This window comes from Trichomonas vaginalis, chromosome II, assembly GCF_026262505.1.
Source record: "Trichomonas vaginalis G3 chromosome II, whole genome shotgun sequence".
Lineage (NCBI taxonomy): Eukaryota > Parabasalia > Trichomonadida > Trichomonadidae > Trichomonas > Trichomonas vaginalis.
Window position 1 is genome coordinate 10,878,886 of NC_067204.1, and position 23,477 is coordinate 10,902,362.

The window sequence follows — 23,477 nt, forward strand, 5'->3', positions numbered from 1 at the left end:
ATATGCTCGTTTCCAAATATATGTTTTTTGTAGCCATTCTGGTTTTCTTTCCATGTTACCAACTATATCTTTTGTGAATGGGAAAGCTTCTACCCAATCTTTCAGTCTTGCGTCGTTATTTCTGTAGTTGGTTTTATTTTGTCAAGGAACATGTTTTTCAATACTAACATTTCATTTGGTACTGTCCATTTGAGTTTTCTTAAATATTCATCCCTTCTCGGTTCATTGTCTGCAAAGTAAGTTTTTATGACATTTTGTAAACTTTCGTTTGCAAGGTCATGTACAATAGGTTCTCTTCCTTCTCCTCCTCCTAACTTTCTTTCTAAACTCTTCACCAAATATACCATCTCTATGGTTCTGTGTAGTTCTTTGAGATAAATGTTCTAGAACGTCAGGTGTTATATTTCCATCAGCCATGTTCATTTCATACTGGTCCAAAATATCTGCATGTTTCATATCTTTCAATGGCATTAAAGCCGCGCTTAAAATACCAGCTATATCTGGTTCACCATTCTTCCATTGCGTCTACAACTTCTTGGAATTGTGGTTGTAAGTTTATGAACCACCTATCCGGATTAGCTTTATGACCCCATCTCATTGTAGTTCCATCGTCTGCAGAAACAAAAGTAGGTTTGTTTCCATCTTGGTTAGGTTCTGAATGAACTTTAAACAATGTTTCATTTCTATATGTTTTCTTGAAATTTAACCTTTTATTTTCACCGAGTTCATCCGAAGATTGAACGTTAAATGCTCGTAAGTAAAAAGGGTTGTTGTATTTGTGTACATTTTTTTCAGTTCTTCCATTCTATGCTGAATATTTTCATCTGGTGTTGGAGTCTTTTGTATGTCGGCAAACATTTTTCGATATTCTTCTACTATGTCAGCCGAATTTTTTTTAGACTCTTGGAAATATTCCATATTCTCCGCATACTCTTGTTGAGGGTCAAGATTTTTCGGCTGTTCCAAATCTTCATCTAGTTCTGTGAAGTTAGTTTCCAAAGGAGTGACTTGTTCGTTTCCTTCAGGCTCTTCTAGCTGTTGTTGCTGAACTATTTCTTCCATGTCTGGTTGTATCTGAACTTTTCTTCCTGTGGAGTTTCTTGTACCTCATCTGCTGGCATTTCATATATTCCGAGACCGTTTTCAACAATTCCCTATCTACGTCATCCGCATTCATAAGCTTTTTCTTTCGTTCCGTCTCTATTTTTTACGCGTTTCATGACGAAGTTGAATTGTCATTTAGCTCTGACATCAAATATCTCGGAGTAAATTCATCCATGTCATTTGGATGATATGCTATTAAATCATATCCCTTAGCGAGCTTGTATTTTCCAGGTTTGAATTATATCCGTTTGGTGCTGAGCCATAAAGCTAAATAGGTTCGGGTCAGTATTTCCATCCTTGAACTTTCTAATAGCTTCTTTATATCTGTCACTAAAGTCAACAGTATCTGGGAAACCACACTCTTCTTTAAGCATTTTTAAGAATTCTTGGTTTCCTTGTTCTCTACTTCTTTTATGTCCTTGCTCTGTTTGTGGTTGTTGTGTGCAGGGTTTTGAACTGTTGGTTGCTGTGCTGGTTGTTGTGTTGGTTGTTGTGCTGGTTGTGGAGGTGGTTGTTGTTGTGGTTGTTGTGCATGCCTGTGTCTGTGTCCATGTGACGATGTAAATGTTTTAGGTAGTCCTGGTGCAGGTGCTTCTCTTGGAGGGTTTGGTGGTATATAAGTTCCACCAGCTGGCACATATGTTCCATCTGCAGCGTAATGTCCTACCTGACTTTTCGTTTTTAAGAAAGCATTTACTAGGTCTGTTTTGGTCTGTTGTAACTCTTTTTCTTGACTTTCCACAACAGTTGCTCTAACGGCGTCATAGGCACTTTGAACTGCCTGTCTCGTTGCTGCATCTGTTATTTTCGTCATATTTTGTGCTACTTCTCTTAACTCTTTGTCGAAACCTTCAGACTTCAGTTTCTTTCCAGATGAGAAGTCGTTCACTTGTTTCACCTTACTATGAAGAGCTTCGAAGGCGTTCTTAAAGTCAGCATTTGTTAAAGCTTCATTTGAACTGTCTTCATCCGCTTGTATTTTTGTCCTTATTGACCCTATGAGTTGGGCTGCTTTAGCGTTGGCTTGGGCATCTAACCAGTCATTGTTAGCTTTTATATATTCTGCGCTTTTCATTGCCTTTTGCATGGCTGCGTCGTTATTTTTACTTTCTTGTGCTAAGTTTTCATACTGTACGGTTTGGTTTTGCAACTGTAAAAGTTTTTCTGCCTTTACATTTGCTTCAACTTCTTTTTTATACTCATCGCTATCCATATATGTCTTCAGGGCTTTTTGTTTTATCTCTTCATCTTTCAGTACTTTATATTGAGTAGTATGGTTTTTCAAATTTATGACATCTTGTTCCATTTTTGCTACTTCTGCTGCTTTTTCTGACACTTTTTTCGCATATTCCTCTGTACTTAGTTCTTTCAGTTGTTCTTCTTTCTTCTTTTTCTCTACGTTTAACTCATTGAGTTTCTTTGTGTGTCTGTCATATTCTAGTTTCTTTTCGTTTTCACTTATTTGCTTCTGTATGTCTATGTTTGACTTTTTGACATCTGTTATTTGATTTTTGAGTGAACTCAAATTCATTTGACTTTGAGGGTTATAGCTGTTCCGTCTGCAGCTCCACCATAGCCTGCCATTTTCGCTAAAAGTGCCGCTCTTAAACCTCCACTCTGTGCACCAAAACTCGGTTTAAAAGCATAGGATTGCTTGACATTTGTTGCAACATAGTGGGGTCATTCAGCATTTGTTGTTGCAACTGTTGTTGTGGTGTCAGTTTTACTATTGGATGTTTCAATGCTCTCTTCCTCTTACGTATATTCTTACGTAGCTTACGTGGCATTTTAAGTGAAGTTAAAAAGCGGTTTTTGACAGATGTTTATATGACACTTTTTGTTCAGCACAAAAAACTACTCGGTCAAAGTGTTGTCAGTTTTGTAAAATAACCGTCCTATCTCATTCTATAAGGGGAAAGGCTTCTCAAAGTATACTTCCTTGGAACGCCTGTAACTTTTCCTGTAGCGACGATAGACCCTTACTTGTCCGGACAAAGTTATACTATTTTGAGTGCTCTACAAAAAAGTCAACGGCGACGACTCTCAAAAACCGTTGTGTAAAAAGTTTTACCGTTGGACAAAAAAGTATATATAGAAAACAAAAAACGTTTATAGTTCATTCAATATTTGAGATGGAACGGTTTGCCAACGGTAACTATTAAATAAAATAAAAAAATAGAGGGGGTTACCGTTGACGAAAACGGTTTATTTTAAACTTTTCTATGAGTAGTCCGAAAAAAACAGTTTATTTTTGTCTAATGGCATTCGCTAGCGTGTTCGCTCCAAATTCACCTGAAGAAATTGCTTGCAAACTTTCAGCACCCACAGGTTTAGAGCCTCAATATCAAACTGCAGCATCTACACATTCTCCAAGCAGAACAGACAAATTCAAATTTGTCCTGCAATTCCTCAATCCAAAGCCACTTTCACTACCAAAAACAATACCAAACGAGCTCCGTATTACAAAGAACCACAGCAACGCTGAACTACGCAAAATACTACTCAGATTGTCTGAAGAATACTTCAATTCAAAGCCAGAAGAAAGAGTTCCTGCAACTTTTAACAAAGAATATTGTGAACAACTCAACAAAGTTCTTGCAGACTTTACCAAACTACAAAAAGAAACACCTGACCCATTCGAATTAGGTGACACAATTGTCAACTATTTTCCAACAATAACAAAGATAATGGTTGACAGAACTATATGTCAGCTTATTGAAAGTCTTCCACCCAAAGCTGCAAAAAAAGTCGAACAGTTTTGTGTCGAATTCAAATTAAAGAGTTACGGATATCAAGATGACGAAGAAGAACGTGAGTACGGACAAGAAACAGCAAAATGGCAATGTCTTAGCTCACTCAACCCCAAGTTCAAACCATTATTTTACTCAGACAACAACACAATTCAAGTACGCAAAATTGCTATTCATTTCGTTAACCAAGCAGAAGACATTGAAGAAGGAGACTCTATCTCAGTTTATGTTTGCTACTGCAAATTTTTCAAGGACGAATTTGGAGGACCAATTCTCATGCATGTCTTCAAGCCACATCAGCAACTCTACGTTGAAACTGAAATAACACTCATGCATGGAATGTATCTCAAGTTTGAAAGCCAATTGGAAAACACATACAACATTTGGCTTTCATACATTCAATTCGATACACCAGATGACTTTGATGTTGAAGAAGAAGACTCTACTCAAGAAGATGAACCACAAGACTCACAATTTTCCGAATAAAAACCTCATTTTATACTAAACATCTTCGGGGCTAGAAGGGGCGCAGCCCCTGGAAGCCCCACTTCCTTTTTTTTTTTTTTTTTTTTTTTTTTTTTATTGTGCTTTAATTTCCAAAATTTTGTATACATCTTCCTCAAAATTTTTTTTCTTTGGTCTTCCTCTTTCTTTTATTGGATAGCCGAGTAGTACGAAATTTTTTTTCAAACGTTCTTTTCCTATTGAAAGTGTTTTTGCCGTATCTTCGAGAGTTACATTTGGATTATTAATGTATTCTTGATATTTTTCTTCAATTACGTTGAGAACCTGATCGGCGGGAACGGTTGGGAGTTGAAAAGTTTTAAGATCTTCTGGGTTTTCGAGACGAACCAAGATGTCTTCCATTTTTTAATTTGTAAATTTTTCAATTTTTCAAAAGATAATTTAAAAATACTAGTTATTTGATAAAATTTGTTTATTTTAAATAAAACAATTTTTTTTGAAAAAATTATATTAATGATTTGAAGGCAAAAGCCAAAAACTTAATAGATAAAACACTCTTTCTATATAGATCAATTTCTATTATTAAATTTATAAAAATGGAGAGATTTTGCAAATTATTTTCTAATATATTATATTTATAATCATTTTATTTATCCCATTAATAATTGTGAACCCAGAACATCTTCCCTTCAAAGTGCCAAGCATCAACACACATTCTCACTCACAAATTTTTAAAACTCATTGCCAAAAATCTAAAAAACTCACAATTTTTTTAAATTGATAACCCTCAAACCGTTTCCAATCAATAATTTGAGAGTCTATATGATAATGTAAAAGTTAAAACATTCAAGTATTTAAGTATTTCTTTAAAATATTAAGTTTTTTATTTTTCCAATAAAATTCTAATATCAAATATTTTTATTTAACGATTAATTTTATTTATATTTTTATAGTTTTTTTTAAGAAAAAATATTGTTAGGTTTTTATGGATTTTCAATTAATATACAAGATAATTCATAAATGTATATATTTCCAAGTTTTTAAGGATGCAACACTTTACATTTGTAAACTGTCAAAAATGAAGTCACGCTATTTTTCATGCATTACACATTAACTGGAACAAATTACACGCCAAATCAAATGTATCAGCTGAAACCGAAATACACAAATGCAGATACAGAAAGGTTGTGGCAAATATGGGATACAGATACAGGCATGACCGCTGTTGACACATTCACAGCGTAATAATAAACATAATTTTTTAATTTCATTTTTAACAAGTTTTTTTAAATGTATGTAATGAATAATTCATTAGAATATGATAATGCACATTGTAACAGAATAGAACAATCACCAAATTTTTTTTTTGAAATTAAAAAAAAAATAAAAAGTATAAAGTAATCTAACCAAAAAAGATATTTAAAAGAATTTTGGAAAAAACAGAATAAGGATAATGATATTATTTTAGATACACAATCGATGTACTGAAGAATAATCCGGTAAAATGATGATATAAAATTAGATTATTTTACAAGTAGCTAAAAGAATAAAACTATAATATAAAATAAATGAAGTTTAATGAAACAATAAAGGTTAAATAAATAATAAAGATTTTTATTTTATATCAGTATTGAGAAGAAGTAACAGCTGACACTTGGTAGAAAACTTCTTTATGTCTAGAAAATTCTATCTTGCCTTTTATTTTTTTCTCGCTGTGAAACGTATTCGGTCATTTTTTTAAAAATTAATTTTTTGTTAGAGATAAGAGCTAAAACTCGGTAAACAACTTTTTTATGTCTAGAAAATTCTATCTTGCCTTTTATTTTTTTCTCGCTGTGAAACGTATTCGGTCATTTTTTTAAAAATTAATTTTTTGTTAGAGATAAGAGCTAAAACTCGGTAAACAACTTTTTTATGTCTAGAAAATTCTATCTTGCCTTTTATTTTTTTCTCGCTGTGAAACGTATTCGGTCATTTTTTTAAAAATTAATTTTTTGTTAGAGATAAGAGCTAAAACTCGGTAAACAACTTCTTTATGTCTAGAAAATTCTATCTTGCCTTTTATTTTTTTCTCGCTGTGAAACGTATTCGGTCTTTTTTTTAAAAATTAATTTTTTGTTAGAGATAAGAGCTAAAACTTTGCAGACAACTCCCCCATGTCTAGCAAATTTAACATTCGTCTCCCATTTTTATATATTTGGTTTAGAAGGTTCGAAAATGCGTAATATGGTCATTAATATTAATTGAAAAGAACCTTGAATTAATTCAATCTGATCTCACAAAATATTTTAAATTCCAAACTTTGTAGTTTGAATAGATAATTAGTATTAAACTCAAATAACTAGTTTATTTTTGAATAAAAATTATTTGAATTTATTCAATTTTGTGAATTTTCCTTCAAAAATCAAGTTTAAATATCTTATTTGCCATATAATTATAAATACAATGAAACATATTCGAAATTGAAAAGAATGACTTTTTCTGTTCTTTCAATCATTCAATTTGAATTTTGCAATATTGGATTTCTCATTAAATAGCTATTAAAAACAACAAGCAATTTAACTTACATTCAAATTTATTTGTGTTATATTCAATCTTCTCAAAACTAATAATTTTCGGCTATAGCATGATTATATGCTATATAATATAATAAACCTATAATAGTATCATTCTTTCAATTATTTGAAGAGAAAACCGAAAAAATCTATTTTCGGTCTATAACAAATCTCAATTTTTTTCAAAAATTTCTAAACTCATTTATTTGAGAATTTTATTGGTTTATAGCACTCAACTTAAATATGTAAAATATTTATGTTTATACAATTGAATCAATATATGACAGATAACACTTTTTCTAAATTTTGAAATAGTCTCATTAAAAATTATAAGCTATTATGTTTTACTCAATTTTATCGCATTCTATTTTTTTTTAATAGAAAATAGATTCATTTATATGGTCTCTCTTATGCAAATCTCGCAACAAGCTTAAACCGATATATTATAAAATTTGAATCGAAATATTTCCATTATCAAATCAATTTTGACAATTCTCGTCGAATATTTATCGCGTAAATTTTTTGATCGGTTCAATTCTCCATAATAATTGATAATAGAGCATAGTATATAGATTGTAAATTTTACGAATTTGAGACAATATTTGAGGGGACCTATCACAAAATAAAATTTCAATTTGATAATCGGAATCATTGGTCTTTTCATTAAATTTAAAATAAGAATATTAAAAAGAGTCGTTTAATTCGATTGACGATCCAATACTCTTTTTGAAAAACCTCACAATTTGATCAACCATCTTTTTTTATTCGTTTCATGCGCTCTACCTCCGAGATTTATACCTGAGAGTACATTTTTATCATTACCCTATACTAATAACAAGCTTTGGTTGAAAAATAAAGCTTGTTATTCATAAATTTATAGGCAGCTAAATCTTCTATTCAAAAAATTGAGAGTTTTCCCGATTTCGATTTTCTGTTGTATTTTTTTTTTCTGATCAAAAAAAGATGTTCGTAGAAATACATTGATATACTTAGATCTAGCTAAGCTAAATAAAAGGCTCAGTAATGCATTTCTTTTTTTAGTGGCTTCAACAACCAAATTAAGGAATTTAAATAATACGTGTTAACAAAGTCCACCCAATCTAATTCTGCTATGATGGAGAAAATATTCTGTGGTTGAATCTTATTCAAAATCAAATTTTGAATTAATTATCACATAAACCCTATATTGAATAATTATAGACCATAACATTTCCATTACATCTGGTTAGAATCATAAATATTAAAGCCAGAAATATATTATCGAACAACATTGATAAATGGACAACTGTAACTAATATTTTTAAAGATATGATATACCATTTCTATCACAAAGCTTCTGGTAGGAATATACAGAGTTTTATTCCTTTTCCATTTAAAATATCCAATATTTCAGATAAAAAATGGAAAATTTGGAAATTACTAAATGAATTCGGAACTGAAATGCCAAATACTACAAGTATGATCCTTTTTTTGCCATTAATTAGCTATTTCCGAGTATCAATATTTTTGATTCTTATCACATTTCAGCTGATTAAGATTCACTTTTATAGACATAAAGTTGAAGGCACATTTTATCTTAAAAAGATTAATAAATATTTAAAAAAAATCAAAATTATTTATTTCTTGAATCTATTCAATGTTTCAACAAATAACTCTCTTGCAAGTCTTGCAGATAACTTTGTTCCACCCTTCATCTTCATCTGGTCGAAAACTAGTTCTGTATTATATCCATGTCTGGCCTTTATTTCGACCAAATCTTCTCTTACATCGCTAATCTTTGCATTGATGAAATTAACTTTATCTGTAAACAATGTTGATGTCTTATTCTTCATTGTGAATGAAGTGATATCAATGGAAATATTAACTTCATCGCCAACAGACAATTTGCAATCGAAATTAGCTCTTGCCCTTCTTAAAGCTGTCGCCAATTTAACGACAGTTGAATTTGGCTGAACAACAATTGTCTGTGTCGTAAATTGTTCGGAACTTATTGGTTCCAAAAGAACATCAGCGTTAACTGTCATTACGACAAGGCATCTTAAGTACTGGTCATTTCCATTTGTGATGTAAGAGTTTCCTTCTGCGATATCAGTCCATTCTCCATTAACTTGTCTCTGCCATTTGATATCGACTTCTGTTGCTGGAGGACCACTGTGGACAATATCAAGTGTCAACTCATCTCCAACATAAAAAGCCTTGGATTGCTTTTGTCCGTTCGAAATGAAATTGACAGTTTCGATCTTTGGTGAGAAAAGTTCTCTTGTATCCATTGACAAGTAAACCAATGCTTTCTCACCTTTCTGCCCTTGTGTACCAATTGTTTGGAGCTTGCAGAATGGTGGATAATCGAAATCATCTTCTGTTATCTCTCTTTCCTTTGTATCGATATCAGTGTATTGTTCTTCTCCATCGACCAAATATCCCCAAAGATATTCAATTGTTCCTGGAGCACCGTCTGTTTCGACTTCGCAAATGAATGATTTGTAATCCTTTGATGGTTTGATTACAGCATTCTTTATAGCGACAACTCTTTCGGAAGGAGCAACAGGAACTTTGATTTCGTTTGTTTCCATTGGATTTCCTTCTTCTCCGTGGTTATTTGTTGGTATCAATGTTGCTGAAATTGTCCAGTTAGAGAACTGAATGTAATCAATTTCAATCCATGTTCTGTTTGTCCTTGCAATCTCTTGGAACTCTGATGAGTCAGGTCTCTTTCCTCTCCATATGATCGTGTGCTTTCCTTCGATGCCGCCTTTGTAGTTCTCCCAGTAAACACCGATATATTTCGTCTGTCTTCCGTTCTTCACTCTGCCGTCTTCGATCTTTATTGTCAAGTTTTCGACGGTTGGAGGAAGTGACTTTATTTCTGGCATGTAAACTGAGAAGAGTTCTTGGGAGTTTACTCTGTCAACGATTCTTACTGTTATCTTCTGGTTCAAGTCGTTGACAGTTGGATTGAAGACGAGGCCTTCTGCAAGCAATTCGCCGTTTGCATTCTCCCAGAAAACTCTCATTCTCTTTGTCAACTGCTGAGAAACAATGACTTTTGTTGATCCTTTAGGAACTTTCTCTTGTTCTTGGGCAATGACCAATGACTCGTTTTCATAGATTTCAGGGGGGAAAACCAAATTAAGTGGAGTTTCTTGTTCGGCAAGAATGTCTGTTGGCTTGATCTGCATTGTATCGGATTGTGTCGATGTTCCTCTCTTTCCGTCGAGAGAAACAGGAGTAACAATTGCTCTGAACGAAAATCCTTTGTCGGCTAAGACAACGTGGTATGATTTTCCGAAAGAAATCGGTGTTTCTTTGCCACTTTTGTCGATTTTGTTCCATTGAACAACTGTTCTGCCCTCGAGACCTCCGGAATAGGTGTAAGTAACGGAGATCATTGATGAGGCGGGCTCGAAATGAAGCTGTAAATCAGTGGCTGTTGGATCTGCTGCTTCAATTTGTCCGAGTAATGCGAAATAACTGTCTGTGAATAGGACAACGAGACATTTGATGAACTCCTTCTTTGCTGTGAAGGATTTTCCATGTCCCTGGCTATGAATCTTGTTGGATGCGACAATTGCCCAATCAACTTCATCAGGAATGACAACTGTCTCGCCTTCGTGGATGATATTGGTCTTGCCGCTATCTTCGTCGTCGATTGTCATCATTATCTTGCCTTGCTTTGAAGTTGTCCTGTAATTTAGGAATTTTTCTGCAAGAACCTTATTCTTTCCTTGCTGTTTGATGGCTGGAAATTCGGTAATGACTGGTTTGCCAATAGATCCATCACTGCGCAATGGTGTCATCTTGCATTTAACGAGTTTGCCGACATCTTCTGCTGTTGGAACAACAACAGGGCGGCTGCGCTCATCGTTCTTGCCAATATTCCACTCGTAGCGGCAGTTTCCTTGGATGCCGCCTGTATACGTGGCAACAGCAAATAAGGGGGAGCCAACGGTGCCAGCCCCTGTAATAAGTTGGTCGGAGAATTTCGGAGCGGAAGGCTGTACTCTTTCACTGGATGTGAGCATTAGTGGTGGTCCGCCACCTTCTGTGAGGCAAACGGCGCGAATTACGCAACCGATATCGTATACAGTAAGTTTGTAAGTAAGATTGTCGGCATCAAGGGTGCAAACATTCTTCCATTCACCGTGATGAGCACTGCGGAGGATTCTGACGCCCTTGAAAGTAGCTTTCGATCCACGAGTCGAAACATCAAAGGAAATATCATCACCTTCAATCATCTGGCCTTGCATACGGAGAGACTTGAAGCGGAATTCGCCTGGTCTGACCGGCGTTGTAATCAATCTTGTAGTTGGAAGTCCTGGAGCTGGAGAGATATCACATGCAATGATATTTCCAATATCTTTGGATGTAAGAGGTAAAACAAGGCAGTCCTTTGAAATGATTTCGTCATCTTCGAAATTACGCCATGTAATCTCTGAACTGAGAGGAGCTTTAACAGAAATAATGCCGCTTTCAACTGCATCACCGCATAACTCGGCGTAAATATGGTATGATTCGTCGAATTCTGGGATGATTACTGTTGTATTTTGGATTCCTTTGATGACGCATTTCAAAGGTGAGTTACGGAATGTAGTAATTGTTTGTTGGTTTGTGTCAAGGTTTCTCCATGTGAATGTATCATCAAGTATACACCATGAATAAATATCTCCTTCTGTATTTACAGTGACTAGCTGATCATTTTCTGGATCAAGGGAGTAAGCTTGAGAGTTTGCATCTGGGAAAGCGTATTCAAGAGCCATTTGGAGAGCTTCCTTTGGATCTTCTGGAATATGAGGATCCATTCCATGACGTAATGCATAAGTAACAAGTCCTGAGTAGCGGAAACTGTCCTCCATAGCTTCTGTTGAAACTTTTTCGCCGTTAATATCAGTAAGATAAAAAGAACGAAATGCTATTAAAATTGCTCTTGTTTCAAACTGAACAGAATTACCACGGAGATCAAGAACACGCAAATTTGGATATGATTTAAGACCAGAGAAGTTAGGATACTGTGTATTCTGAAGACGAAGAATTCTCGCAGATTGAGGAGTAGATAAACTAGCAAATGTGGCATCTTCTACTTCCTCCTGTGGAATCTTTAATGTTTTCTTAATTGGAGTTATTGATTTCCTTGTGGTTGTTTTATTTGGAGTTTTCTTCTCCATTTTTTTTATCCGAGAAAAATAAATTATAAACTCCATTTCAAAACTTAGACATACTTAAACTATAGATTATGAAATAGTAGCAAATGAAATGCATTTTTCACTGAGAAATTAATATGATAACTTGAGATTTTATATACGTTTCAGATTGAATAATCGATTATAAGGCATTATTAGTTAATGGTTCTCACATCCAAAGATTTTACAACTTATGTATTAAGAGAAATCATTGTAATGAGAAGTGTTTCATTGATGAAAATCCAAATGAATGAACAATCAAGAATAACCTGATACAATGATTTTCAAGAGCTAATCACACAGAAGACAAGTATTTATTGTATCATATACATCATATGAAAAATATGCATTGAAGTTCATACTTATTATCGTTGATGCTACATGTATCAGATAGCTCTATGACAATATAAATGAAGCTATATATTCTCATGATCTATTGCTTTCTTCGAATTTGAAATAGGAATGAATGTTGATCCTAAATCTCGAATTTTTATTTATTTATAAAGAACTAAGGGTTTCGTTTTGCTAAAATTGTCACTTTTATAGCATATTTGTTTTTGGATGTTTTGCGAAACCAAAAAAAAAAAAAACTATGATATACAAAAAAAAAAAAAAAAAAAAAAAAAAGGTAGTGGGGCTTCCAGGCACTTCGTGCCTTCTAGCCCTGAAGATGTTTAGTATAAATGAAGTCTTAGAGGACAAACATGACTATGAGTTTTGATATGACAAGATAGAATATGAGAGAGGTCCTATAAACCGGAGAAAGTGTTATATAAACATCTGTCATATTACTCAGAATATTATACAGAATTCAATAAAAATATATTTTAGGTGAAGAGGTGAGATTTCACCTGTTTTTTCACCTCATTTTTCACCTCTTGAATTTTCATGAATTTCATCGTAAAGACTTTGTCAAGATTTCATCGTAAAGACTTTGTCAAGATTTCATCGTAAAGACTTTGTCAAAACTTCATCGTAAAGACTTTGTCAAAACTTCATCGTAAAGACTTTGTCAAGATTTCTTCGTAAAGACTTTGTCAAGATTTCTTCGTAAAGACTTTGTCAAGATTTCTTCGTAAAATCAGACAAAAATAATGTTTAGGTGAAGAGGTGAGATTTCACCTGTTTTTTCACCTAATTTTTCACCCTCTTGAATTTTCATGAAATTTACACCAAAAATATACTACTAGGGTCATTTACGAAGAAATCTCAACAAAGTCTTTACGAAGAAGTCTTAACAAAGTCTTTACGAAGAAGTCTTAACAAAGTCTTTACGAAGAAATTCATGAAAATTCAAGAGGTGAGAAATGAGGTGAAAAAAGAGGTGAAATCTCACCTCTTCACCTAAAATATATTTTTGGGTCATTTACACTCATTTACGAAGAAGTCATAACAAAGTCTTTACGAAGAAGTCACAATAAAACATCTGTCAAAAACCGCTTTTTAACTTCACTTAAAATGCCACGTAAGCTACGTAAGAATATACGTAAGAGGAAGAGAGCATTGAAACATCCAATAGTAAGACTAACACCACAACAACAGTTGCAACAACAAATGCTGAATGACCCCACTATGTTGCAACAAATGTCAAGCAATCCTATGCTTTTAAACCGAGTTGTTGGTGCACAGAGTGGAGGTTTAAGAGCGGCACTTTTAGCGAAAATGGCAGGCTATGGTGGAGCTGCAGACGGAACAGCTTATAACCCTCAAAGTCAAATGAATTTGAGTTCACTCAAAAATCAAATAACAGATGTCAAAAAGTCAAACATAGACATACAGAAGCAAATAAGTGAAAACGAAAAGAAACTAGAATATGACAGACACACAAAGAAACTCAATGAGTTAAACGTAGAGAAAAAGAAGAAAGAAGAACAACTGAAAGAACTAAGTACAGAGGAATATGCGAAAAAAGTGTCAGAAAAAGCAGCAGAAGTAGCAAAAATGGAACAAGATGTCATAAATTTGAAAAACCATACTACTCAATATAAAGTACTGAAAGATGAAGAGATAAAACAAAAGCCCTGAAGACATATATGGATAGCGATGAGTATAAAAAGAAGTTGAAGCAAATGTAAAGGCAGAAAAACTTTTACAGTTGCAAAACCAAACCGTACAGTATGAAAACTTAGCACAAGAAAGTAAAAATAACGACGCAGCCATGCAAAAGGCAATGAAAAGCGCAGAATATATAAAAGCTAATAATGACTGGTTAGATGCCCAAGCCAACGCTAAAGCAGCCCAACTCATAGGGTCAATAAGGACAAAAATACAAGCGGATGAAGACAGTTCAAATGAAGCTTTAATGAATGCTGACTTTAAGAACGCCTTCGAAGCTCTTCATAGTAAGGTGAAACTAGTGAACGACTTCTCATCTGGAAAGAAACTGAAGTCTGAAGGTTTCGACAAAGAGTTAAAAGAAGTAGCACAAAATATGACGAAAATAACAGATGCAGCAACGAGACAGGCAGTTCAAAGTGCCTATGACGCCGTTAGAGCAACTGTTGTGAAAAGTCAAGAAAAAGAGTTACTACAGACCAAAACAGACCTAGTAAATGCTTTCTTAAGAACGAAAAGTCAGGTAGGACATTATGCTGCAGATGGAACATATGTGCCAGCTGGTGGAACTTATATACCACCAAACCCTCCAAGAGAAGCACCTGCACCAGGACTACCTAAAACATTTACATCGTCACATGGACACAGACACAGGCATGCACCAAAACCAGCACAACAACCACCTCCACAACCAGCACAACAACCAACACAACAACCAGCACAGCAACCAACAGTTCAAAACCCTGCACAACAACAACCACAAACAGAGCAAGGACATAAAAGAAGTAGAGAACAAGGAAACCAAGAATTCTTAAAAATGCTTAAAGAAGAGTGTGGTTTCCCAGATACTGTTGACTTTAGTGACAGATATAAAGAAGCTATTGGAAAGTTCAAGGATGGAAATACTGACCCGAACCTATTTAGCTTTATGGCTCAACACCAAATCGGATATAATTTCAAACCTGGAAAATACAAGCTCGCAAAGGGATATGATTTAATAGCATATCATCCAAATGACATGAACGAATTTACTCCGAGATATTTGGTGTCAGAGCTAAATGACAATTCAACTATCTTCATGAAACGCGTAAAAAATAGAGACGGAACGAAAGAACAAAGGCTTATGAATGCGAATGACTTAAATAGGGAACTTGTTGAAAACGGTCTCGGAATATATGAAATGCCAGCAGATGAGGTACAAGAAACTCCACAGGAAGAACTAGTTCAGATACAACCAGACATGGAAGAAATAGTTCAGCAACAACAGCTAGAAGAGCCTGAAGGAAACGAACAAGTCCTTCCTTTGGAAACTAACTTCACAGAACTAGATGAAGATTTGGAACAGCCGAAAAATCTTGACCCTCAACAAGAGTATGCGGAGAATATGGAATATTTCCAAGAGTCTAAAAAAAATTCGGCTGACATAGTAGAAGAATATCGAAAAATGTTTGCCGACATACAAAAGACTCCAGCACCAGATGAAAATATTCAGCATAGAATGGAAGAACTGAAAAAAATGTACACAAATACAACAACCCTTTTTACTTACGAGCATTTAACGTTCAATCTTCGGATGAACTCGGTGAAGATAAAAGGTTAAATTTCAAGAAACATATAGAAATGAAACATTGTTTAAAGTTCATTCAGAACCTAACCAAGATGGAAACAAACCTACTTTTGTTTCTGCAGACGATGGAACTACAATGAGATGGGGTCATAAAGCTAACCCGGATAGGTGGTTCATAAACTTACAACCTCAATTCCAAGAAGTTGTAGACGCAATGGAAGTGAATGGTGAACCAGATATAGCTGGTATTTTCAGCGCGGCTTTAATGCCATTGAAAGATATGAAAGATGCAGATATTTTGAACCAGTATGAAATGAACATGGCTGATGGAAATATAACACCTGACGTTCTAGAACATTTATCTCAAAGAACTACACAGAACCATAGAGATGGTATATTTGGTGAAGAGTTTAGAAAGAAAGTTAGGGAGGGAGAAGGAAGAGAACCTATTGTACATGACCTTGCAAACGAAAGTTTACAAAATGTCATAAAAACTTACTTTGCAGACAATGAACCGAGAAGGGATGAATATTTAAGAAAACTCAAATGGACAGTACCAAATGAAATGTTAGTATTGAAAAACATGTTCCTTGACAAAATAAAACCAACTACAGAAATAAACGACGCAAGACTGAAAGATTGGGTAGAAGCTTTCCCATTCACAAAAGATATAGTTGGTAACATGGAAAGAAAACCAGAATGGCTACAAAAACATATATTTGGAAACGAGCATATTCCATATGGACAGGCACTGTTTGAAGAGCTTGAACCGGAAACTCAGGAAAGAGTCATGCAAACAATACGCGAAGACTCAAATACAGACTATGACAAACTCTTTCTAGGATATAGGTTACCTGAGATGGGGCGACCAGAGCCCAAAGGCAAAAAGGACATGGGAAATTTACAACATACTAGGTGAACATGAGGCAAAGATGCAACAACTTCAAGCAGAGGGCAATGAAGGAAAAGAAGAGTTAAAAACTCAGTCAGGAAGAAAGTAAAGCTTGGTCCACGTGGGTTCTATTATGACATATAAATCCAACTATTCTATATTTTTACTCATATGAAATGTACGCCGCTCAGAATATAACGCCAACAGTTTTGGATGCTATGAATGGAAATGTTTCCGAATGGTATAACGAATGCGACAATGCCATTAGAAGGTCAGAAATAGTTCCTGGAACTTACGAATATACAACTGCTGTTTCTTATGGAAACGTAGGTGAGTTTGGAGAAGGTTCTTCAACAACAGTAGATATTGCTTGCGACAGGTTTCATATTATTTCTATTGACAACTCATTCTTATACGTGGAACAAGACATTGAAATAAAACCTTCTGCCAAGTTGTCTGACAAGAAAGGTTGCAATGGAATTTTCTATGTCGGATACCAATATGCTCCAGAAGTTTTCATGGGATATAAGATATATTCTAACTCTGACTTAGTTCAAACAGTAACATGGGCAAACTATGAATGGTTCGCTTTGAGAAACTCAGTACAACCACAAGCTAGAGAACAAACAGACCAATATGCAACTATTGAGAAAATAAGAAGACTTGACCCTAACGTTCCAGGAGTTTATGTTGACCTTTCTGAACAAACTGCAGCAGCAGTAACCAAAGTAAAACTGAAACTTAGAGTTCCTTTGTCATCTTTCCTCATCTTCAGGTTTTTTAAGATACTTGCCAAACTGGGCAGGAAAAATTCTATTGAACTTACTCCAAGCAAAAATAACTTAGTCATTGCACCAACACAAGACCCATTCACTCTTACAGACGTAGAGGGAACAAATAAAACGCCATTCGCCGAATTTTGCAAAGACAAAGTTGACTTAGACTTTGGTTTCTCAAACCTCAACACTGAAGTAAACTATTATTTCAATGCTGCTGGAACTGCTTGGGACCCAGTTAAGTTCACATGCGAAAAATTTGAATGCAAGAGAATAGAAAGCAGACTTGCAGTCTATATGTTGGACCCAGATATTTCAAATGCTTTAGCTGCCAAATATATTGCAGTTCCACTTATGTTCCCTATACACCAAATATCTGTCAAAGACTTTGCAGGTGAAGTTGGAAACCAAAGTGCTGACCCAGGTGCAAGAACAGATATTGCTTTAACAACTGCAATGAAACATGCAGATACTATGTTTGTACTGTTCAGACGAACTATAAATGACTATTCTTGTTTCTACAACCCCGGTATTAAATATCATATAAACATAGATGGCAAATACTATCCAAGAGAAGAATATTCCACAGTTGAGGATATGAGGTCATACAACTTGACATTAGATGCTATGAACTTTAACAACAACTTCACAACAACCATTAACCCTGAAATGCAAAGTTCTATTATGCCATATGTGAAAGTATGGACCATACAGGAGGTCAAAAAACTCAATATACAAATGGAGACCGTTCAAACTTTTGGCTTGGCATTTCCATTTGCTGACTCAGAAGACTTTATGGGTGGTATTTCAACTGTTTACAGTTCAAATACAATTATACTGGTGACAGAGACGGTCCAAATGAATTGAAAGCAAAGAAGTTTACAAAACCAATAGCACTTTTCACGGAAGATGCTCTTTTGAAGATTCGTTCGATGAAACCTGCTGGGGCTCCTCAGATTGGTATAACGACAAGCTTCCATCGAGCAGATTTTGGCAGCAGGTCAGTAAGTTGTTCTTGAACTGACTTCTCTCCGTCAAATATTGACAGTACGCCAGTTTTGACATAAAATTGTAAGATAAACTTACCTTTAGAAATATCTGTAAGTTTTGAAGTTATATTTTTGTCTGCTTCAAGAACTTTCACCATTTCAGTTATACCAACTTTCTTTGCTTTATGAAAATATTTTGGTTCAGCAAAGACTGCTATTCTATAACATTTTCCATTGTTTGTATAAGAACTATTCTGTCAATGTATTTGTATTGTTTGTGTGTGTAAACTTTGTTTTGCTTCAATTCGAAGAGATACTCAAATACGTCCATCTTTTTATTCTAAGTAAAATGTCATTTCCGAAAAATAGAAGCGTAAGTGTTTCAAAAGGTTTAATGGCGGTGGCAGATGTGAAGTTAAATTCACCAACTCAAACAAACAGTCAAAGTGTTGTTGTCAATGTCAAAGAAAGAGATGTTGAAGTGGGGAAACCATACGAAGACGAAGATGGTATAACAATTGTTCCTGTAAAAGAACCAACATATCCTGAAGTTAGCAGAGACTTAAGTTCTGTTGCAGATATTCGAAACGACTACCAACAACTGAAAGACAAACTTCAAACTCAGGAGAAGATTTGTCAGGCTTTAGGTATAATGTTAAACTTGGTTGAGCACAACCCTGTAAAAGTGAACTCATATGTCATTGCACCTCATGAAGTTTTGAAAGAACTATTGAAACTTTTGACAGAGGCAGACGATATAAACATCAAAGAAATAGAACCCGACGTTAGTTTGCTGTGGTGTTTCATATAATGTCATTGACAAGATATACGTTATGAAAGGAGGTGAAACGTTGAACTTAAAGTATAGTTTCCCGACGTTATAAAAATATTTGACGACCACAACATTTCATTAAAATTTATTTGCTAAGTAAATGGCAGAAGACATAGTGGTTTATACTATTACGACTAAAAACCCTGAGTCATATAATTCTATAACAACAAACTTACAAAGTCCTCAAGGACGATATTGTAAACTAACCTTAAACACAATGACGACTAAAGCCTGTTTTGCTCTTTTGACACCAGAAGATTTTATTGTTGTGAATGGTAAAAAATACTCCTTTGAAGATACTTACTCAGATATACCACCAACAGGTTTTGTTGACTTATTTAATACTTTAAGGACGGATGTAACATGTGCTGCAACTAGAGCAGGTTTCATTATGTTTGGATGTCCGACTGAGTTTAGTAAAACGATATGAGCTATAATACAAAACTTATATCTGGTTTTTACTACCAACAGTTTCCTTAAATAGGAAAAGGTGTCATACAAGGAATGTCTGTTCCATTGACTTTAAGCACACCTATTTTATATATTGTTTCAAACTTAGGTTCAAAGTGTTATTCGAATGTCGACAGAAACTACTATGACCAAAAGATACTCATGCGTATAAACAACACTTTCTCTGCTGGTTTGCCTATTGTTCATTCGAATGCAGAGTTTTCAACCTTAGTGAACTCAAACACTTTGGCAAGTATAACGTTGACATTAGTCGACGCAAACTTTGTTCCTGTAAAACTTTTATGTCCTATGTATTTGTCAATGACGGCAGAAAGTTTCGAATTGGAAGATGCAACTGGTGAAAGTATTGTACTACAAGAACAACTTCAACAACAAATAGCTCAAGAACAACAAATGCAACAAATGCAACAACAAAGTCAAGAATAAAAAAAATATTTTTTTTTATTTTTATAAAAATGTACAGAATAGACGTTTCAGATTTTTATGACTTCCAAGCCTTCAGAAATATGTGTCCATTTAGAGACTATAACAAAGCAGTCGAGAATTTGAAACGTTTAGTCATTTATGTCGACTCTGCCCCAGAATGTTATGTCATGAAAGAATGGGATGTTGTCTTTAACAAACCAAGAGCAACCATAGTTTCAGAACAAGAATGTAGACAGAAACTTAAGAAAATAAAAGTTGTACAGGTTGGCATGAAGATGTTAGATGCTTGGGATATCTTATTGTCAAAGTTAGAAGATTTTTCAGTTCGTGGTATAAAGTTCTATACACCATCTCCAAACTTCTATTCTATCTTCACTGGATATAAATACGAACAAGTAGAATGGAAAGAAAATGTTATAGAAGCTTGGTTAGACCATGTCAAAGAAATTATATGCAATGGAAACGAAAAGGTTTATGAGTATATCTTATGTTGGTTTGCAAACATCTTACAACATCCAAGTGCTAAAAATGAAACTGCTCTCATTATAATTGGAAAACAAGGAACTGGTAAGACACTTTCTTTACAGATATTTTGTGCAAACTGTTAGAAGGTTATTCGAATCCGAATATGACAAACTTAGAAAACATCTGCGGTAAATTTAACTCTTCAATAGAGAATATGAAACTTATAGTATGTAACGAACTTCAAAGTATAGATACAACAAAGGTTTTAAACTCAGATGCTTTGAAGAGTCTTATAACAGACAAAGTTGGAGTTGTTGAAAGAAAATATAAAGACCAAAGAGTTTGTGAAAATGTTGCAAATTTCATCATGGTTTCAAACAATGCCGTTCCGATGAAGTTAGAAAGTTCTGACAGAAGATATGTAGTTGTCAGAACGTCAGATTCTCATATGCAAGATACAGAATATTTTGACGACTTAGCAGAAACTTTGACACCTAACTTTTACAACCACTTGTTCTCATATTTCATGACATTAGATATTTCAAAGTTCAATCCAAGACAAATTCCATATACCGAAGAGAGACAAACATTGTTAGAAGCAAACAAGAGTGTATATGAACTGTTTATAGATGAGACTAACTTTGAGTGTTTAGATGAAAGGTCTTTGTACGACTCGTATAAACAATATTGCCAAGAGTATGGTTATATGACAGCGTCTAAACGAACATTCTTGGCAAATGTCAAAAATCTTTTAGATGTTCAGAACGGCGTATATACAAAGAAAAATTTTTCTGAGTAAATTTTAAAAAAATATTTTTTTATCCGATAGAAAAGATGACGAAATATATTTCAGTCAACAAGTACATGACAGGACTTAAAGAAGAACTAGACCCATTCATATATTTGAATGTTTACTTCTACCATTTTGAAAAGTCTACATTTGACAAAGTTTGGAACATCGAACCGTTAAGTTTGCTATTGTGACTAAAAATGGTGCGAAAATTTGAAGACTTAGACATAGAAGGTTTGTTAGCAGTCAAGAAAATTTTGACAGAAGGTTCTCAAACCTTAAAGAAGGCAAGCATACAAACTTGTTATACCTTATGAACCAAAGAAAGCAGACGACTATGAATATTATGAGTCTAAGATAGTTGAAGTTCAAGGTAAATTGGGTAAAAAGATTTTAGAGTCTAAGCCAGTGTTTACTCCTAAAGAGGAAGAGAACATTGACATTGACCCAGAAATGTTCTAAAAATAAAATTTTATTTTTACATGTCAAATTTCTTTTTCTCTGGTTCAGGTTCTTTCTTCTCTTCTTCTACTTTCTTTTCTTTCTTCTCTCTCTTCTTCTTCTTCTCTGGTGGAGTTATGTCAAACTTCTCAGAACCATATTTTTGTAAAAGGTCTTTGTCCTTTAATAGCTCATCTATTCTGTTTTCTATTTCATCTTCAAGAACAGCGCATGTGTCTTCTTTGCATTCTAAGAACTTTTGTTGGACTTCATCTTTCCAATCGGCGTCATCTCTGTCAACAAGTCTGTCATTGACAAATTTTAAAGACTGCTCTTTGTAATGTTTTATGGTTCTTGTCAATATTCCCAGAAACAGAACTTTAGAACAAATTCACCTTTCTTGTTTACACTATGTAAGATTTTATGGTCGACAGAAGTTTTAGAGTCAAAAAGCTTGTCTCGAATATAGATAGCGAAATCGCTAGACATTTTCAAAAAGATAAAAATTTTAATTTTTCTAAAAATATGTTAGAAAAAAAGTTTGCTGACATTGACAAAAAATTTGAGAATGTTTTAAACAAGAACAAGAGGAAGTTAGAAAATGCTCAGATAAAACCTATACATGAAAAGTTCTTATTTGCTCAGAATGGTATAACAGGTCTAATTGCACCACCTGGGTCGGGTAAGACTTTCACTTATCTTAAAATGGCTGCACAACAACAAGAACTAGATGAGAAGAACCCATTTTATGAGTTAGTTGTCATTTGTAGTACTTCTGGTCAATTTGACCAAACCGTCAATTCGTTCAAAGATATTATAAAGAAGTCTAAGTTAGTATGTATAAAGGATACTGAGTTGTTAGATTGGATAAAGAAGTACCAAAGAAGAGTTTTGAAGTATAATGCTATAAATGAGTATATAAATTCTAAGTTCAAAGACCCTAATGAGGAAATGCAGAGAATATTAGAGAAGAAACACTTCAGAAACAAACAGAAAGAGATAGAATACATTTCGAAGAAATTGCAATCTTACGATTGGAAGACATACCCTCATAGGTGTCTTCTTATCTTAGATGATTTCGCCTCTCATCCTTTGTTAAAGAACAGAGAACAAGATATGTGTCGAATTCTTAAGAAGCTCAGACACTTTAACATCTCAGTCGTAATATGTGTACAGACAGCAAAGAGTTTAAGTAAGGATGTAAAGAGAATACTTACTGACATTGTACTTTTCCCTGGATTGTCCGAAGACGATTTCATGGAACTTATGAAAGAGTCCATGGCAGGTAAGTTTGACAGACATGAACTATGGGAGAAGTATAAAGTCATACAAGACCCTCATACTTCTTTCAGAATTCATATCTACGCGAACAAAGTTCAAATTGTAAAAAGTCAAGCTTGAAAAATGTAAGTGTTTAGTCTTAGTAAGTCTGTTGTGGTGCTGGGGCTGTCGGTTCTTCTGGCTTTGGAAGGCATTCAGGAAGAGGAACGTCAGTCATCCGTTTGTGTCCTGTCGGAAGGAAAAATTTTTCCTGTCGGAAGGAAGAACTTTTCCTGTCGGAAGGAAGAACTTTTTCTGTCGTTCGACCAAAAAGTTCTCAATTTTCGAAAATTTGAATGGTTTACGGACGAACAACAGGAAAAATTTTTCCAGTTGTCGGGAAAATTTTTTCCAGTTGTCGGGAAATTTTTTTCCAGTTGTCGGGAAATTTTTTCCCTGTTG

At 34.4% G+C, this 23,477-nt stretch overlaps 5 protein-coding genes and 4 pseudogenes across 9 annotated transcripts, besides 4 other annotated features; 6 read left to right on the forward strand and 3 right to left on the reverse strand.

Annotated features, from left to right (window-relative positions):
* Positions 1-4,435: part of a mobile genetic element that runs on past the window's edge.
* TVAGG3_0523250 (protein of unknown function, DUF4106 family) lies at positions 1,665-2,635 on the reverse strand (the record flags this gene model as incomplete). Its single annotated transcript, XM_051237308.1, has 1 exon — positions 1,665-2,635. A coding segment is annotated over one exon (971 nt), but the record flags the coding sequence as incomplete, so codon positions are not given.
* Positions 3,816-4,340, forward strand: TVAGG3_0523260 (uncharacterized protein; the record flags this gene model as incomplete). Its single annotated transcript, XM_001287306.1, has 1 exon — positions 3,816-4,340. A coding segment is annotated over one exon (525 nt), but the record flags the coding sequence as incomplete, so codon positions are not given.
* Positions 4,436-4,777: 342 nt separating the features above from the next.
* Positions 4,778-4,830: a mobile genetic element.
* A 1,370-nt stretch (positions 4,831-6,200) lies between these two features.
* Positions 6,201-7,041: a mobile genetic element.
* A 1,449-nt stretch (positions 7,042-8,490) lies between these two features.
* On the reverse strand, positions 8,491-12,055 carry TVAGG3_0523290 (expressed protein family; the record flags this gene model as incomplete). Its single annotated transcript, XM_001299386.2, has 1 exon — positions 8,491-12,036. The coding sequence occupies one exon, from the start codon at positions 12,034-12,036 to the stop codon at positions 8,491-8,493; it is 3,546 nt and encodes a 1,181-aa protein (XP_001299387.1).
* Positions 12,056-12,652: 597 nt separating this feature from the next.
* Positions 12,653-23,477: part of a mobile genetic element that runs on past the window's edge.
* On the forward strand, positions 14,354-15,847 carry TVAGG3_0523310 (annotated as a pseudogene). The gene has a single exon. A coding segment is annotated over exon 1 (1,494 nt).
* On the forward strand, positions 19,775-20,059 carry TVAGG3_0523320 (uncharacterized protein; the record flags this gene model as incomplete). Its single annotated transcript, XM_051237309.1, has 1 exon — positions 19,775-20,059. One exon carries the CDS (start codon positions 19,775-19,777, stop codon positions 20,057-20,059), a length of 285 nt encoding a protein of 94 aa, XP_051095133.1.
* TVAGG3_0523330 lies at positions 20,089-21,323 on the forward strand (annotated as a pseudogene). Its single transcript has one exon. A coding segment is annotated over exon 1 (1,235 nt).
* On the forward strand, positions 21,359-21,776 carry TVAGG3_0523340 (annotated as a pseudogene). Its single transcript has one exon. A coding segment is annotated over exon 1 (418 nt).
* TVAGG3_0523350 lies at positions 21,793-22,244 on the reverse strand (annotated as a pseudogene). The gene has a single exon. A coding segment is annotated over exon 1 (452 nt).
* Positions 22,872-23,156, forward strand: TVAGG3_0523360 (protein of unknown function, DUF4106 family; the record flags this gene model as incomplete). Its single annotated transcript, XM_051237310.1, has 1 exon — positions 22,872-23,156. One exon carries the CDS (start codon positions 22,872-22,874, stop codon positions 23,154-23,156), a length of 285 nt encoding a protein of 94 aa, XP_051095134.1.